Source organism: Tenrec ecaudatus, chromosome 10, assembly GCF_050624435.1.
Source record: "Tenrec ecaudatus isolate mTenEca1 chromosome 10, mTenEca1.hap1, whole genome shotgun sequence".
Classification (NCBI taxonomy): Eukaryota; Metazoa; Chordata; class Mammalia; order Afrosoricida; family Tenrecidae; genus Tenrec; species Tenrec ecaudatus.
This window is the reverse complement of record NC_134539.1, coordinates 35,656,037-35,672,967: the sequence shown is the minus strand read 5'-3', so window position 1 is coordinate 35,672,967 and position 16,931 is coordinate 35,656,037. Positions and strand designations below refer to the sequence as shown.

Below are 16,931 nucleotides of genomic sequence, written 5' to 3'. Positions count from 1 at the left end.
CAACCTGCAGCCATTGAGCTGATCTGACTCGCGGCGACCCCCTGTGGTACAGAACGGAATTGTGCTCCAATAGGGTTTTTGGTGGCAGATCTCCTGGGTGCTTCCAACAGTCCCCCTTTAGGCTACCAGCCCAACGCAAGTTGCTTTGTTGCTTTTGTCACCCAGGTTGACACCCACTGGCTACGAGGGTCTCCCCCAAAGCACTTGCTGCCATCAAGTCAATTCTAGCTCACAGTGACCCTACAGGTCAAGGTAGCACTACCCTGTGGGTTTCTGAGACAGTTACTCTCTAAGGGAGTGAAAACCTGCTCCCGCAGAGACAGCAGCCAGTGGGTCTGAACCATTGAAGCAACCCAAAGTGCAGCCCACTGTGCCACGAGGAACCCGAGGGGCCTCTGAGGCCACCAACTCCTACGTCCAAATTCAGGGGCCCTAGGATTGCGTGGAGACAACAAGAAATGGAAACATTTCATTTTAAGGCTGTAGCACCTACAACCAACAAGAGAGCCAGTTTTTTTCCATTGATAAAATATTTTTATTCTAATATTACAGTAATAATTCAAGAGGCATTTTTTTGGAAAAGTTAACAGTTAAAGCAAAACTTGTTAAACCCTCTGTCATCGGACATAAGCATATTCTCTGCGATCCCCTACAAGAGTCAGACCATGTAGCGGAGATGAGATCTATATATATATATGTATATATATATTTAAGCTTAATATAGTTTGTTATTGCTAAAAAATACAATAATGATTTTTTAAATCAGTTGTCAAGGTCTCTCAGAAGCAGTGATTAATTGACTTTTGAAAGCTCTACCAGATACTCTGCCATAAAGTCATGGATCCAGATATCCGTGTCTGGCAGCGATGTGTCCACCAAATAGACCACTACTTTCCGGTCCCAAGGGTTAGCGTTCTCAGTAACTGACTGCACCAGGGCCACCAGTGGTTTCTTCTCCACGTGATTGCGAAACACCATTGAAGCTTCCGTTGACCACTGGAGCTGCCTGACACCTGGGAGAGAGACAGGGTGCACAGTGAAGGGCCAGGCAAGCTCATCTCTGGCCTGCTGTCCTCAGAAACTAGCCCGATGCAGGACAGAGCCCCTTCCGCAGACCTTCTCTTACAGAAGCCACTTCCATTTGGGAGTTAGTGCTGTGTTTTAAAAGGGAATACACAGAGAATGGAAAGAAAAGCTCCATTATGGTCAGGATACACATAGACACATATTTGGGGGGGGGGGAGGTGAGGGAGGAAATGGGTGAAAGATAAAAAGAACTCTTAATAGGGAAATGATTCCGCCTAGCTAAGTACCCCCGGACAATGGTCATCGCACAAGCGGGCAGCGTGAGTGCACGGGCCACAGAAATTACCAGCGAGCTGAGCCGTGATCGCTTGGAAGGGCAGCTTCCGGAACATGTCCACCAGCGGTTGGACTTTTCTCATGCTGACTAATTCGTGCTTGCCGTAGTCCAGCTCGTAGACGGATACCAGGCCATTGGTTAGGATGCCTTTTAAGAGTACCCTATGCCACCTGGATGGGCGTTGGATTGAAATGGAAAAGCAACATGTGACGTTAAAACATCTGCTTCGAGGCTAAGTAACAGTTAATGATAAAAAGAAGCGTGAATGCAAAATGTGCTGATATGAAACAATAGGAAATGATCCTGTCATGGAGTTATTAAATGAGATTCCTTTTTCCTTGGCTGAGGTCACAGTGTCCTGCTGTGCCACTGGTTCATTCCGTGGCCTCTGCTCATGGGTCCCTGCCCCTGTGGGTTCCCCAGGCTGTAGATCTTGAGGAGCAGACAGCCTCAGAGTCAAGGCCAGGGGACCCTTTGCACTGGCCTGGGAGGCAGCAAATAGCGTGTGTGGTGCATGGTGCAGAGTGGACGGTGGAGCGGGGTGAGCAGCACCAGGCTGCATGGTACAAGTGTGCAGAGGAAACCCACCATGTACAGGAAGGGCCTGTGGGTCCTAGTCTGGCAAGCACTCCGTGTCTGGCAGGGCAGGAGAGCAAGCGTGCATGCGTGCGTGCGTGTGTGCGTGCATGCGTGCGTGCCACGGGAGCTAAAGCTGGCCTGGGCAGGCAGAGTGGGGACAGATCACAAAAGACCTTGTTTGCAAGGCTGGTCGTTTTAATGATGTACAAAGACATTCGAAAAGAGAACAAAGGGGAGTACTAAAGCTGACCTGCCACCTAGAATGAGGGCCACGGGAAGGGTCGAGGTGTATGGGGGGCGGGGGACAGGGAGTGGGGTAGCAGGGAGGAGCCTGGCTCCAGACCCAGAGTGCACGAAGCCGGGAGGAAAAATTCACACGAGTAGAATGTTCCCGGCAGGGCGGGCCTCCACCAGTGGGGCGGAGGAGAGGAAAGCCTTGACTTCATGTTCCGGAAGGAAGGCCGGTGTGAAGTCCTGCTCCTGATGCCATCGGGAAAGGAAAGGAGCGTGTCCATACAGGCAGTCTCTCCACGGCAGCCCAGCTACCTGCCCCCACCCCAAGTGCCCATGGAACAGTCAAGAGCAGGCCCCTAACTGCAACAATCGTTTGGCTGGGCCGGGCAGGCCTGGCCCCATTCGGCAGCAAGCTCACCCCAGTCCAGAAAGGGCCAAGGAAAGGCAGTCTACAGAGGCCAACTTCAAACTGCGTGTGTGTGACTGGGGACCTTCAGACAAGCCCCGGGAGCATCCAGGGAGACACCCCAGAGACCCTCGAATGAGGCACATTAGAAGGCACATGAGCTTTGGGTGCTCGACAGTCCTGCTTGAATCAGGTCCTGGTTGTGTCATGCAGGGCTCTGTCTTCACCTCTCTGTGCCTCAGTGACCCCAGGCGTCATGTTTAATACTGGTCCTCCTGCAGAAATCATGTCTTAGAGTGGGCGGCTAGCACATGATGACAGGCGAGGCACTGGGCGAGAGGGAGCTGCAATTACTATGAAAATGAAGACAAGCTATGGACGTACGACCTTCCGAGCAGACTGAAGACACGTTTTCCTGTGTGTGATGGTCAGTTTGTACAAATGCCAAAGGAGATGAAATCTTGGGCTTCCATGGCGGCACCACCTGGGAGTTGGCAGTGCCTAGGCTGTGTACCACCCGCGCTGGCACACGCGCCAGTGAGGACAGAGCTCTAGAAAACTTACGGCTGACTGCACAGTCACTGTCGCCTTTCGGAAGCCACGGCTTAAAGAACACCTTGAGTGTTGACTACCTCAAGATTTCGGTGCAGGAGAATCGCCTGGAGAGTGTTAAGAACACAGAATGCTGGGCTCTAACCCAGAGACCCAGCTGCAGAGGGGCCAGGCGAAGACTGGAATCTACATTTTTTCACTAGGTTTCCCAGAGATTCTTATGCTAAGATGGAGCTGAAAATCACTGTAAGGGAAGATGTATCTGAAATTCCTTGGTCTTAATTTCTCAAACTTGAGAATAAGGTTTATATAAAGCATAGTGAATACTCTAGTCTTAAACTAGATAGACATATCGATTCAGTTCATGAACTTAATTGAACAATTCACTCTTAGTCTAGAGGACAGCTCTTCATCACCTGGGTACAGGTGAACTAAGCCTGGAGGTTGGGGCAAGGCCTCTGCAGCCCCTCTCTCCAGGCCTCTGGTTTACCAGTTCTTCTCCAAAGAACTCCCCTGCCATGCAGGAGCCCCGGGGCTGCTGCATGAACCTCAGAAAGTTGCCCCCGAGAAGGAAGAGTTAAGAGTTTGGTTTTACTGGTGATTGAATTATCCTACAAAGAGCCTGGATTCATGCAAAGCTAACACTTATTTAATTCAATTCCTGTATTGAATTAAACTGATTTTTGGCTAAGGTTGCAAATAGCATGAAGTGAGAAAAACAAAACAAGCCACACACACACACAACAGAAAAGCATTAATGAGATGCTTAAAACATATACGTTAATGAAGCTTTTTAAAAACGAAAGCTATTAAGTTTTCCCCTTTCCAGAGTTAAGGGTTAGGTATTTTCTTCCCATTAAAATGAAAAGAAAAAAAAGGTATAAAGACCAGTTTGCTAATTTAAGCAAAAGTTAAAATAATTTCTATACAAATAAGCAGCTCTACCCTTGAAAGAGATTTGGTGGGAGGGAGGAGGGGAAAAGAGAGGGAGAAGGGAAGGGAGAGACAGACAGAAAGAGGCAGCAGAGGGGAGGGGGGCGAGTCTTTAAGGTCAGCACCAACTAAGTAAGTTCATTTCCCTATGTGACCTATGTGAGGGGCAGGGGGCAGGGCAGGGGAAGCTGTACCTCCCTGGCCTGAATGTGGAAAGGAGGGCGGGAAACTGCACACACGGAGGGGCTTTGGGAATGGGATTGGGGACCGGGATGGGACACCTCTCCATGCAAGTGCTTGGAGAAGCAGCCCACAACATGTATCAAGTGCTGTGTGGACCTTAAACAAGAATTCTCTCTCCCAGGAATCTGCCCTGTCAATAATCAGACACACAATTCAATATCTGGACTGGACACGGCTTGCAGTGCTGAAAATGTGAAAGAAAAGCCTTAGATAACAAAAGAGTGATAAATCCATCACAATTTCTCCATACGCCGGGACAGTGAAGAAAATGCTTATGAAAAACTCCATCTTCATGAGAAAGGCGCTCAGTCTGCTATGTGAAACAGGCAGGTATAACATTATACAAGAGGCTAATAGCCCACTTCTCTAACTGTGGAAATGTAACCAAGGAAATGCACTGAATTTAACACGTGTTATTGTCTGAGTGGCAGATTTCAATGTCCCTATTTTTGGGTGTTTTCTATTTTCTACAATAAGCATCCTATTTTGAAAATAAAAAGTAATTTAAAATTTTCAAGGTGGATGATTTTCAGACTTAAAAATAGTATTCTCTAATACTGTTCCCCAATAGAGGTAGTAGAAAAAAACACTTAAGCCTTCCGTACTGGTACAATTTGGTTTGGAAGTACCATGGTTATTAGATTTTTTTTGTTTGCTTTAGATAAATTCCGCCACTTTGTTAGAAAAGTGCACAACTAGTTGGTCGGTTTCATGTCAAAATTCCCATGCGTGCAGCACCCCCCACGGGACCAAGGGCGCTTGGTTTCACTGTACACACTTTTCTCAGACTACACGGCGCTGTTCCAAAGACCTACTTATTTTCCACTTTCGCAGCATACACTTGGTCTTTCTCCAAGGCCACGTGGCGCTCCTCAGACACGCTGTAGTGGAGAATCATCTCCTCCATCAGAACCTCCAGCTTATGGATCTCCTGCCACGGCTGGATGACAAAGAAGCCGGGGTGGCAGGCCACGGGCACGTACACATCCATGTGCTCCCCTGGCTTGGACAAGTGGACAGGAGGCGGCAGTTCCTCCACAGGGAAGAGGTGGGGCTGGTCCACCACCCCCTTTCGCACGACCTCCACAGGCGGCTTCCTCAAACTCTCCCCGGAGGCGCCTGCCCCGGGGGAACTGCCGCTTTTGCTGCTGGGCGAGCCGGGCGCACCGGGTGTGGCGCTGAGAAACACATCCTTCTGGTGCTTCCACAGGTCTGCGTTGGTGATCTGCCGGTTGATGCTGCGGTGAGGGTCGGGGAAGTTCTTGGGAGTGAACAGATAAACATGGGCGATCCCTCTGCTTTCATCCACTTTGGTCACCTTTGGGAAACACGCACACACACAGACAACGTGAGAAAGCCAAGGTAGAATATGAATCTCAAAACGCGGCAATGTGCAGCAAGCTTGCGGAGCACCGTACGGAAGGTCATGGGAGTCATCCCCCATAGCTTCGGGCAACCAGGCGGAGCTGAAGTCAAAGCAGTCCTGAGGGCAGCAGCAGCCTTATGGAAATGAAATCCCTACAGCTTTAACCCCGGACAGGGCCGAAGAGCGAGCTGTCTCTTATGAGAGGCCGGCTCTCACCCAGAAGGGCACTGCTTTAAAGAATACATTGCTACCATCTCACACACTCCAGGCAGAAGCCTCCAGGGGCTCACCTGGCCTTGATGAAAAATAGCCACACTGGTGGCAGACTGCGAGCAGGTCTGCCTAAGGCTGGAGTGCCCTCAGCACTGGGAAGGGAAGGATGAGCGGCGACATCCCACCACACCCTTGGGCAACTGGAGTTCAAATGTCCTCTTTAGTCCCAGAACCCCTCCTGCCCTCTCTCCTCCCAATAGTGTGGGAGAAGGGAGATCTGGGAGCGAAAAAGATGGAGAGCACAGTTGTAGCTCTGTGCCTCTCACCCACCAAGCTACTTCAAGCTAGCGTCTGCAGGCAGGCGAGCAGGCGCATGAGAAGACCACACACGGACACGGCCAACCGGCATCGTCCTTCAGAACCGAGGGTGAGGTGACTGCTAGTTCTCATCAACTCTTCTGGCTTACTTTAGGGATGCCCAACATGTGCCACTTCTCCCCAGGTTCATCTTGGCATCCCAGAACAAGCGAACCTGGGAGCACGGCAGGTGCGTAGAGACACACGCCAGCAAGGCCATCCGGCCATCATTTGCTCTTCTTCCTCGGCAGACATATCTCTTTAAGTTCATCCCATGACCTGGCAGTGAATTCCTGGCTGCTGATTCATTTTTATATTTATGATATCAAAAATCCAAACTCTCTACCATCGAGCCGATCCCCACTTGGAGTGCCCTTACAGGACAAAGCAGCACTGTCCCTGTGGGATTCCGAGACCCTGACTCTACGGGAGTGAAGGCCTCCTCTGTGTCACAGGGAGCAGCTGCTGGTTTCAAACAGGTCACCTTGTGGTTAGCAGCCCAACACCTAACCACCACGCCACCAGGGCTTAAAATGTATGTGTACAGAGAACTCTGGCTTTCGAGACTTAAAAAGCATCCGTGAAGACGGGCGACCCCGGAGCTACCCTGTGAAGACTGCTTAAGATGGGAAGTTGGGGTTTGTTCACATAATTTAAGCCCCCGGGCAGCACTTCTCCTGGGCCCCTCACTGTGAAAGGTTCCTACTGAATGAGAACCGGACTTGCCTCTGGTCCCAGCAGAGAAAAGTACCTTGGTTACATTTCTAGTCTCAGAGATGTAACACCTTTGATGTGAAAATGCTTACGTGCAGAAAGAGAAATGGAGCTAGTAAAATAAGCAAAATCATGTATGCAAGCTTTTCTTTTTTTCTAAAGGAGCGAAAAACTGAGTGACTGGTTTACAATTCATTCTAGAGTAACGGAAAAGCAGGGTAATTTTAGAAGCATTTAGCGAGAGATACATGACTTCTCTATTGAGAATCAGGTAAGGAGCAGAAGGTGTCTGTTACATTTTAATAGTGGCAAATATTACATAAATTAAATAATACTGGAGAAATAGGGTAACTTCTTAATTAGGAAGGGGCTTCAAGAAAATTATGGGAAAATTCCATTATCTTTTCATTCAAATTTTGCACCAACTTTATGAAGCCCCCTTGTGGATAACAATTAAAAACCATGAAATATAACTACACATTTTTCCATTCTCTTGACTATAAAAAAAAGTGTCATAGGTGAACAGTCAGCTTACAGTAAGATAATATTATTCCATAAAAACCAAGTGAGCTCGCCTGGCTGCCAGCTCCCTTGGTAAGCACGCAGGATCCGCACAGCAGCTCACCTTAATGCTGCAGTCCGAGCAGTTCAAAACGGAATCTCTCAGCCAGAGCACGGCGTCGGGGGTCCACATGCCGATGGACTGCGGGAGGTCTGCCAGACAGCACTTGACAGCCTGAGGAGAAAGCCCGACCAGAAGGCGCGCACAGCAACTTCAGAGGAGCACTTACTGTTGCCGCCCAGAGAGAGCGCGAGAAACAGCCTGTCACGACGACCACAGCCCTGGGTCTGAGCAGCTAGTGATGCTGTGCTGCTTGCTTTTCTGAAGAGCCCTGGTGGTGTAGTGGTTACTCACTGGGTTGCAATCCCCATGGTCAACAGTTGAAAACCACCAGCAGCTTCTTGGGACAAAGACTGGGCTTTTCTACTCCTGTGAGCAGTTACAGTCTCGGAAACCCACAAGGGTCACCTAGGAGCCAGCAATGACTCAATGGCAGTGAGTTTGTGGTTCCCCATCCTACTCTTACCTGGTTCTTCGCACACTTCTTTTGCAGGGAGTGCTATGATCCCATTCTATGGATGGTGACATAGAGGGCGAGACTAACCGGTGTCAGATCAGCGAATCACAGAGGGGTAGGGTTGGGACTCCTCAAACTAAAAATGAGGCAATGCCATTTAGGAGGGGGAATGGATGAAGAGAAACGGGGAACCCAGGGGGGCAGGGGGAAGAGCTGTCACAGCAAGGGGGTCACAGACAAGGCCAGGGAGCGAAGGTCTCTATCAATTTCTGAATGGCTAACTCGTTTGTTCTGTGAACTTTTACCCACACAACGAAGAAAAGAAAGAAAAAGAAAGGTCATTTGGATGACATTTGGTTCCTCTTGTAACAATCTCTTTGGAGGCGTAAGTGCTGCCTGCAGCGCTTCCCGAGCACTTGGGTACCTTTGGGAGGTTGACATGATTAAGAAAGGTGAACCAAAAGAAAAAAAGAACCCACCCCACTGTCAAGTCCATTCCAACTCCTAGTGCCTCTACACAATACAGTAAACCGCCCCACAGGGTTTCCAGGGCTGTCCTCTCTCTGGAAGACTGCACATCTTGGTGGATTAAAATGCTGACCTTTCAGTCAGCGGCTGAGCCCTTTAACCAGTGCACCACCAGCGTTCCCAAAAGGCGAAACAAACCGCCATCCACAGCTAGCTGCAAGGCCAGATCCTCTCCCATTGTTTACATCCCAGCACCACCCGCACCAACTCCACGGAAAGGCAGGTGGGCGAGAGCAGGGGACAGGAGATGGCCCCGGGGACTCCCTTCCGCCTTCTGGCCTTTACAACGGACAGAGGCATTTCGTGAGGGAGGAGACCTCCTTTCTCCTCCCTCTGTGAGTCTCCACTGTGATGTCTGCCTGTGGCACCTGCCTTAGTGGAGGAAGCCACTAAGAGTGCAGGCAGCCCCTAAGCCCTGACGGACAGGGGGTTGGGGAGTGGGTTTCATTTGGTTTGGTGGGGAAAGGATCATGCAAGACAAGGATGAACTATACACAAATTCCAAAGGAGGTGGTGATCTAAGTAAACTAAGAGCGGTGGAAATTAAACATTTGCAAACAATATAGGAACTGCGTAGACATCAGCATTGTCATCTAACAAAACAGGTCCTTGAACTAAATATACGGTCTAATGACTTGAACTTTCATTTAGCACATCATATTCTGCCAGTCTTGGGGGTCTAATTGTCTTAAGTCAGCCAACTTTCATTTTTGGATAGCTCCCAATTTTATGAAAACAAAAACACGGAGTCTCAATACATGAAACCTATGTTTCCAATGCATCCAAATCTCTACTAGCAGAAAGGCCGGCCTGGTGCCATTGAGTACCTGAGGCGGGACAGAGATCATCTCTGGGAGGAACCTCGGGGGGATTTCCCGGAGCTCCGACACCTTTACCGATGTCACAGTGCCGGAGTCCAGGAACTGGACATCGAGAGCCCGGCTACTGTGGACGTTTGTGATCTGAAATGAGACAAGCACTGGTGACTCTCTGCGTATCTGCAAACGGCCCAATGCTTCAGCGTCCAACCAGCACAAAGGTGATCCGAGATTCCCCGACTTTGAAGTGGGCTTATTTATTGGAAAGATACTTTTTTTTTTTTTTTTTGTACAAACCCTTGTGTCGAGGGCTGACTTTCAATAGATCGCAGCGAGGGAGCTGCTCTGCTACGTACGAAACCCCGACCCAGAAGCAGGTCGGCTACGAATGGTTTAGCACCAGGCTCCCCACGAACGTGCGGTGCGTGACGGGCGAGGGGGCGGCCGCCTTTCCGGCCGCGCCCCGTTTCCCGGGACGAGGGGCACTCCGCACCGGACCCCGGTCCCGACGCGCGGCGGGGGCACGCGCGCGGCCCACCGAAGCGGACGCGCGCGCGGCCCGCCGGCCGGCGGGGACGGCGGGGCGCCGGCTATCCGAGGCCAACCGAGGCTCCGCGGCGCTGCCGTATCGTTCCTCCTGGGCTGAAAGATACTCTTTTTAAAGAGTAGAATTCATTGATCATCTAGTTGTTAATTCATTTGAATAGTAATAGTCAGTAAGCCAGTAATAGCTGAAAGTCATAAACACACTGGTAGTTACTGCTTCTTCAGTGACAGGGTATGATCAGTGATAAATTTTTATGTACGGCTGATTGGAATAGACAGTCTATTCTCCACAATATAAAAATATAAGAAGTAACTATTGTGCATAGGCAATCGATTGCTAAGGAAGGGAGGTACTTTAGAGATAGACTTACTTGTCATCGATAAGTTCTATGCATTTTAAAATGATGAGGTTATTTTGGGATTCTATAGCTTCGTTGGAAAATGTAATAAAAGTAATCAACTCAGAAAATTATAAACAAGTAAAATAAGTCTAAATCAAGAGATCAAAAATGGAAAGATTATACAGAGTCAGAGCAACAATTACCTACCTGTGATAAAATGACTTCCATTCCTAATGACATCACAAGACAAGATTCAAGATGAACCTTTAAGTGTCCACAATGTCCCCAATAAGTCACGGTGACATATGCCTCCACACAGCCTCCTTACACAGGCCAGAGGCCGCCCGTCACAGCAGCCATCTGGGAGGGGGCTTCGACTTCCAACAGTGTTTCCTACGACTGGCAGAACGCCGGGACCCGCCCCTACTGGTTCTCTTTTTTGACTCATTTTAGATATGTTCTCATTTTCATTATTTTCTGCTTTCTTTTGGGCTGAGGTTGCCCTGTGTTTTGTTGCTGTTGGCGGGTGTTTTCCTTTATATGAAATCCAGCATAGGTAAATCTATAGAGACTGTAACTGGATTAATAGTTTCTTGGGGCTATGGCGTGGAGGCGGGGCAAATGGAGGGCGCGTGAGTACAGGAATGAAGCATTCTACAGGATGCATCACATGGTTTGGATGGCCCATCGTGAATGCCTCTTATATCCAGGCGTCCCTGTCTGGGCCTCACGTGAGATGACAGAAACAGAGTTACTGCATACTAAGTGCAACCATAAAGCCTTGCTCCGAGCATGATGAGAACAGAGGATGGGTACCGGCCTAGGCAGGGAGTAGAGGGTAAGGACCTTCTCACTGTTCACAATCAGATGCGTGTGGTTCCCCTGTCTTCACATATGCCTTTGTTCTTTCACCGTGTGCTGGGACAGCCAACGGGGAGCCCCCTTAGGGCCCAGGAAGCCTGAGCCAGACTGGCCGGGCTTTCTTCCTTAGCCTCGTGTCGACTATGTGGGCATTTAGCCCCACTTTTTAGGGACACTTGTGTGTCAGAAATATGGGGTGCGGCGTGTTTTGAGAAGTGAAATGACTGGCTTTACCTCTACGCGTGCCCATTTCCCTTTGCAATGGAAGAGGCAGATTTTCCCGCAGAAGGGGATGGGGATGAAGTACTCTGAAGTCACATGCTGCAAAACAGAAATAAGCAGCGTTACTTTTCTCACCATCAGCACAGAGCGCATTGCTACACCACTGAAACCACCAGCAGGCGACCACGGCACAGGGAAACGGTTTAACCAGAATGTTCTAGAACATCTGCACAAGTCTCTTCCCTCTCAGGAGAGTGCTGGGTGGGTGCAAGGAGCCCTGGATCTTCTGCCTTGTTACATATACGCATGCTGACAACTGGTGGTTCAGGTCCGGACTTGGGGTGTCGGCCCATCAATCAGGACTGCTAAACTGTCTCCAGCATGTGAGCATGGAGGTCGGAGGGGCTCTGGCCCCACCAAGTAAACAAGAAGTAGACGAGCAGCAGGTATGGAGCCAGGACAGTGGGTTACCTCTTTCAAGGCTTCTCCTTTCCACCTTTTAACATTTAGATCCTAAAAGATGATGTTGTAAATTCAAAAATGAAAGCAATGTTACCAACATTTGCCTGTGAAATGCCAACAGACTGGGGTTGCAGGTCTCTTTCCCTTTTGCTGCAGCGTGAAGCTGGGGACCTGCCCATGCTGGCTTTCCATGCAGGGGGAGGTGCATAGCTATTCTCTCCCCACAAGGTTGTCAAGAGAGCTTCTCCCTACCATGGAGATGCAAATGAGTTCCTGGAGTCAGCTTCTTGGGGTGTCTCATATTTCGCCAAGATAGGCAAACCAATTAAACAGAGGTAAGGACTCTGGGGCACATCAGGAAGAGCCAACGCTAGAGACCCAGTGCCTCCATCGTGCAGTCTTCCTAAGTAGCTCTGCCAACTAGGGGTGCCAGAAGGTGGGATGGGGATCTGGTTATGGCAGGAGGCCTGCACTACTTGAATAAGGGAAGTAAGTATCTAAATAGCTAACTACAACACAACAGCTGAATACTTGTCCCGTCAAGTGCTCAATGCGCTTTGTCCGTTAAGGGTAATTCTCCCTTTGTGGGATGAGAGGGAGGGCGTGAAGCAGCATTAGACTTTTGGCCCTGGGAAATCGGGGCATGTTCTGGATTAGGACTACCACGCCCGAATGGAGGTAAAGGAAGGCGCCTTAGAAACGTGAGAGAATGCAAAACCCCAGCAGGTCCTGTGTCAGAAAAGAACAGGTCAAAAGTTACTCATTTGTACGCGATTCCGTGGCCCACTCTCCCTTGCCGTTTTGAGCTTCCGTGGGCGGCAGATGACGTCCGGCCATACCTTACAATGGAAGTAGTCCTCGATCTTATGCAGAAGGTCGCTGAGCTTGTTCAGGCCCTTGCAGGGCACCTGGCAGTAGAGTGTCCCATCGGAGCAGATATTGGTCACTTTGACATTTGTGTACATGGCATCGACCTGGACCAGACAAAAGGGCACCCTGGTTAAGGTAAAGATGGGCCCGGAGGCTCCACAAGTGAGGGAGCTCTTACCCACCTAATGTAGGATAAACACACAGTCGCTGTGAGCAGGAGCCCGCTGCCTGGCAGTGGCTGTGGGCATTATCTTTACAAAGCCCTGGTGGTGCTTTGGTGTAAGTGCTGGATCGCTCGGGTTCAAGCCTACCCAGAAGGCCCTTTGGAAGAAAGAGAAGACTGTCTGCTCCCAGAGAGATTATCGTCTTAGAAAGTCTGTCCAGGGCCACTCTGAGTCGGAGTCAACTCAATGACAACGGGTTGACAAGATGCCTGGTCATATGGTGGTTATGTGTTCAGCTGCTAACTGAAAGGTGGGCGAATGGAACCTTCCAGTGGCTTGACAGGGAAGAGCTGGGAATCCTCCCTGTCAAGTTAAGAGTCCTAAGAACTCTATGGGGCAGTTCTACCCTGTCCCACAAAGTCACTAGGAGTTGGAATCAAGGCCATGTTGACGGGTAACAGACACGGGTAGATTCCCCCATCTGTTTCTGCAGATATTCCATCTGCTGCAATGCCTCATGCCATGCAGCCTCTGGAAAATGCCACCACACACACATTCGGCAAAGAGAAAAAGCAATGACTGTGGCCCCTGGGCCACCTCTGGGAACCACTGTTCTACGGATTTACTCACAACATTATGATTGAGTTGAAAGAATACTTTGGAGATTAAGGAAAACCATCCTTTGTTACATGTGTTACAACTCTCTTTGAAACAAAATCTACATCTGGCTCTGGTGCTTGCTGCTTTGCTTCTGTGATGCTGGGGTTCCCTTCTGGCCAATGCATCATTTCCCCTCCCGATGGGTTTTTGACTCAGGCTCTGCTACTGGGAAGGCATTCCGTACACCAGCACTCTTTGATATTTCAGCCTTTAATGTTTGATCCTACCTAGGTATTTTTCTGATCATAAATAATAATGTAGTAGTAATTAGCCATATTCCTTCCACCCCAATGGCTACTCAGCTGTCCAAACACTATTTGCCAAATAATCTTTATTTACCTACTAAATTGTTCTACTTTTAGAACAGATTGTATCCATCTCACATCTAAATGTGTAGTCTACTTGTAAACTCTATTCTGTTTCATTAACATCTCTTTCTGTTCCTGGACTTTTTCTATATTATTTTAATTCTAATGCTTCATCATGTATTTTAATTTTTAGTTAAGACTGGTCTTTCTTCAGTACTTCAGTTTTTTTCCCCAAAGTTTTCCAACAACCTCTGGATTTTATTCTTTCAGAAGAATTTTAGGATCATTTTGTCAAATCCCCATAAAAATATATCGGAATTTTGCGATCACATTTAAGTTGACAGACTAATTTAGGAGAAGGCTTATATCTTTAAACCGATGAGAATAAGATGCGTTTCTATTTACCCGAGTCTGTCCTGAGTGTGTCTAATTTTTTTAAATGTCTAGGTGCATTGCTATTTCTAGACATTTCATGTTTGGGGTTATTTACCATGAGATTTTTTTCTTCAAGTGCACTTTTTTATTGGTTGCCATCAGCATTAAAAAAACCTAAACTGTTATCTTAGGAATATATATTTAAACTGGATCAATTTTAAAGTGGGTTAAAAGGGAGATCAGTTTAACATACCTACAGTTGCCACCATCAACTTTACAATGCTCTCTGCCCAGTAGCACGGCTGTTCATGTCCCTCGACTGTGGTCACAGGGGATTCACCAAGACCACGCAAATGGATTTGGGCCTCCACTGTTACCTGTACCCTTCTGCAGACTGCTCCATAGGTTCAACTCTGATCCTATTCCCTCCTTCAGATTTGGTTTCTCTGATTTACAATCTTTGGATCACAAAGCTGTTGTGCTTCTTCCATGTGGACTTAGTTGACGCTTCACTTTAAACCCCCAGACGCTATTTTTTCTGATAGCCAGGCACCCTCTAGTTTTTTCACCACACTTTCCAATAGCACCCTATCTTCAGAGATCTCACCATGAGGGCAAAATTGGAGCTGGGCCATGACATAACAAGGAGCCGCTCTTAGATTGGGGCTGGAATTAAGCATGAACCCCAAATCCCTTCACATATCCACGGTTTATATGGTTCATTTTTGAGACCCCATGATAATTTTATGATATAGAACATTGTAATGAATATTAAGTTTTAATGTAATCTCTATGTCTTTCAAATGCAGGATTGATTAAAAACATGCTATCTTTTAACTCCAATAAGGCATACAATACTTATCTCTTCGTCATGACAGTTTGCTCTCCTGTGACATTTACTAGCCTAAGATTGATAGCATTCTGGTACCTCGTCTTCAAACTAACGGGAGTGACCACGGGTACCTGAAGGTGGGCTTCCAGGGACCTGTCGCAGATGGCCTTTAAGCAGGTGGCGTTGACGTTGATGTCGTCCTCCCCGGAGGTGTCGTACAGGACAACCAGGGGCACCTCAGCTTTATCAAGGATTTCCACCGCAAAGATCTTCCCACAGGTCACAGACTCCACCACTTTCACTAAGTCTGGGTCATCACTCAGAAACTCCAATCCTGAAAAAGAACGCGTATTTTAACCTCACTGAATTGGACGAATCACGTGAAGATGAATAGACTGATTTCAATCTGTTTGGGCCATTTACTATCTAATTCAGAATCCACCACACAATTCTTCCATTTTAAATGGAAGCTTTGTTTTATAATCTTCCTTATGCTACCTATCTTATATGATCCCATATAATTTAAAAATATGGTATGAATACCCTTTGAATGACTGCACTACGGTAAGCAGTCCTGTAACAAGATAGAAGCTGACGACCAATCGGAAATTCTACTGTAGGGCAAACAGCCTTTACAGATCCACATGAAGCACTGGCATCAAGTTGAAGCCAGCTGACAGGGACCCCAGGGTCGGGCGGAAGCCCCTCTGTCTCCCTTGGAGCTGGTTTCACACCTTGACCTTGTGGCTGACAGCCCAGCTCGAGACCACCCACACCTCCAGGGCTCCTGCATAGATACATATCTAAAATAAAAAGCTACCAATCAATTGTATCTGTCAGTCTTGTATTTGCCTTTTAGTTCCCAGAATCTCATCCTCGATTTTCTTTTTTTCCCCCTTTTGAGTGAAATACCTACAATTATCTTCGTAGAGAAAAAGAAATGCTCCCGAGTTGAAAAGAACACGTCCTTGTCCTTTTTGAAAGGTGCCAGTGACGGCGCTGAGGAAACCAAGTACCTTCTGATTGGTCGCGGACCCATGTTTCGAATGTTAAGTGAGTTGCACTGCAGCCCAAGTACTATTTAACATCCCTTGAACACTGCAATCTCATGCGTCATACATACGGCGACTCCAAACTAACGTGCTGTCCTTCCCCAGGCGACTAAAAGGGCTGCCGATCTCTATGGTCCCCGGTACATGCAGACTCTTCCCTCAGCACTCCCGCAGACATGCAGCGCCTGAGTCTTTCCCCAAACCTTCCATGTCAGCCTCCTAAATCCTGCCCAACGGCCATTTCCAAACCAACTCCTATGGGTTTCTGATGGCTTACAAAAGACTTGACCTTCACCTTACAGAGAGATTCAAACCTAGCGTCCTCAACATTTGTCCTTGCTGCACGCAGGGTTTCCTTCCAGGGCTAATTTCCACGAATGAATGACGCTCTTTTGCGGAGCTTTGCTTAACTCTCCTGGATGAAGCCTTGTTTCATGGGCAGCAGGAGCACCGGGTCCCCTTGTCCCGACAATGTCACTCTCACACACATGCACTCCCCAAGAGAGGGACAGTGACATATTAACTGTGTCACCACGCCACAGACCTATAGCTGAGCTTGAACTGGGGGCCTCAGGTGTGTTACTTGTGGGCACTACCCACGGAGTCTGTCTTTGTAGGGCAGAAGCTGATGGCCACCTGGAAACCCAATCAAACAAATGACTCCCTCGTCAGAGCCAGGGGGCAGTAGACCTCTCTTTATAATGCCCTCGTACTCCAAAGACCACCCGACACAAAGGACTCCTTACACCTAAGAGAGAAATACTTCCAAACACTTGGTTTGTTTTCATAGCTATCCGTTCAGAAGTACAACAGGAATAACTTATCAAGAGAAGATGGAGAGCGAAACAAAACA

At 48.3% G+C, this 16,931-nt stretch overlaps 1 protein-coding gene across 2 annotated transcripts in view; it reads right to left on the bottom strand.

The window, feature by feature from the left end:
* Positions 1-525: 525 nt before the first annotated feature.
* Positions 526-16,931, bottom strand: part of TDRD7 (tudor domain containing 7) — a 59,025-nt gene continuing 42,619 nt past the window's right edge. The window contains exons 10-17 of one of the 2 annotated variants that reach the window (XM_075560189.1): positions 15,158-15,360; positions 12,657-12,791; positions 11,368-11,454; positions 9,395-9,529; positions 7,586-7,696; positions 5,126-5,628; positions 1,373-1,533; positions 526-1,013 (exon numbers count right to left, since the gene is read on the bottom strand). In XM_075560189.1, the coding sequence (XP_075416304.1) occupies positions 793-1,013; positions 1,373-1,533; positions 5,126-5,628; positions 7,586-7,696; positions 9,395-9,529; positions 11,368-11,454; positions 12,657-12,791; positions 15,158-15,360 (1,556 nt within the window). In that variant the 3' untranslated portion in view covers positions 526-792. The remainder of the gene's footprint in view (positions 1,014-1,372; positions 1,534-5,125; positions 5,629-7,585; positions 7,697-9,394; positions 9,530-11,367; positions 11,455-12,656; positions 12,792-15,157; positions 15,361-16,931) is intronic. The other variant, XM_075560191.1, reaches the window with a different exon arrangement.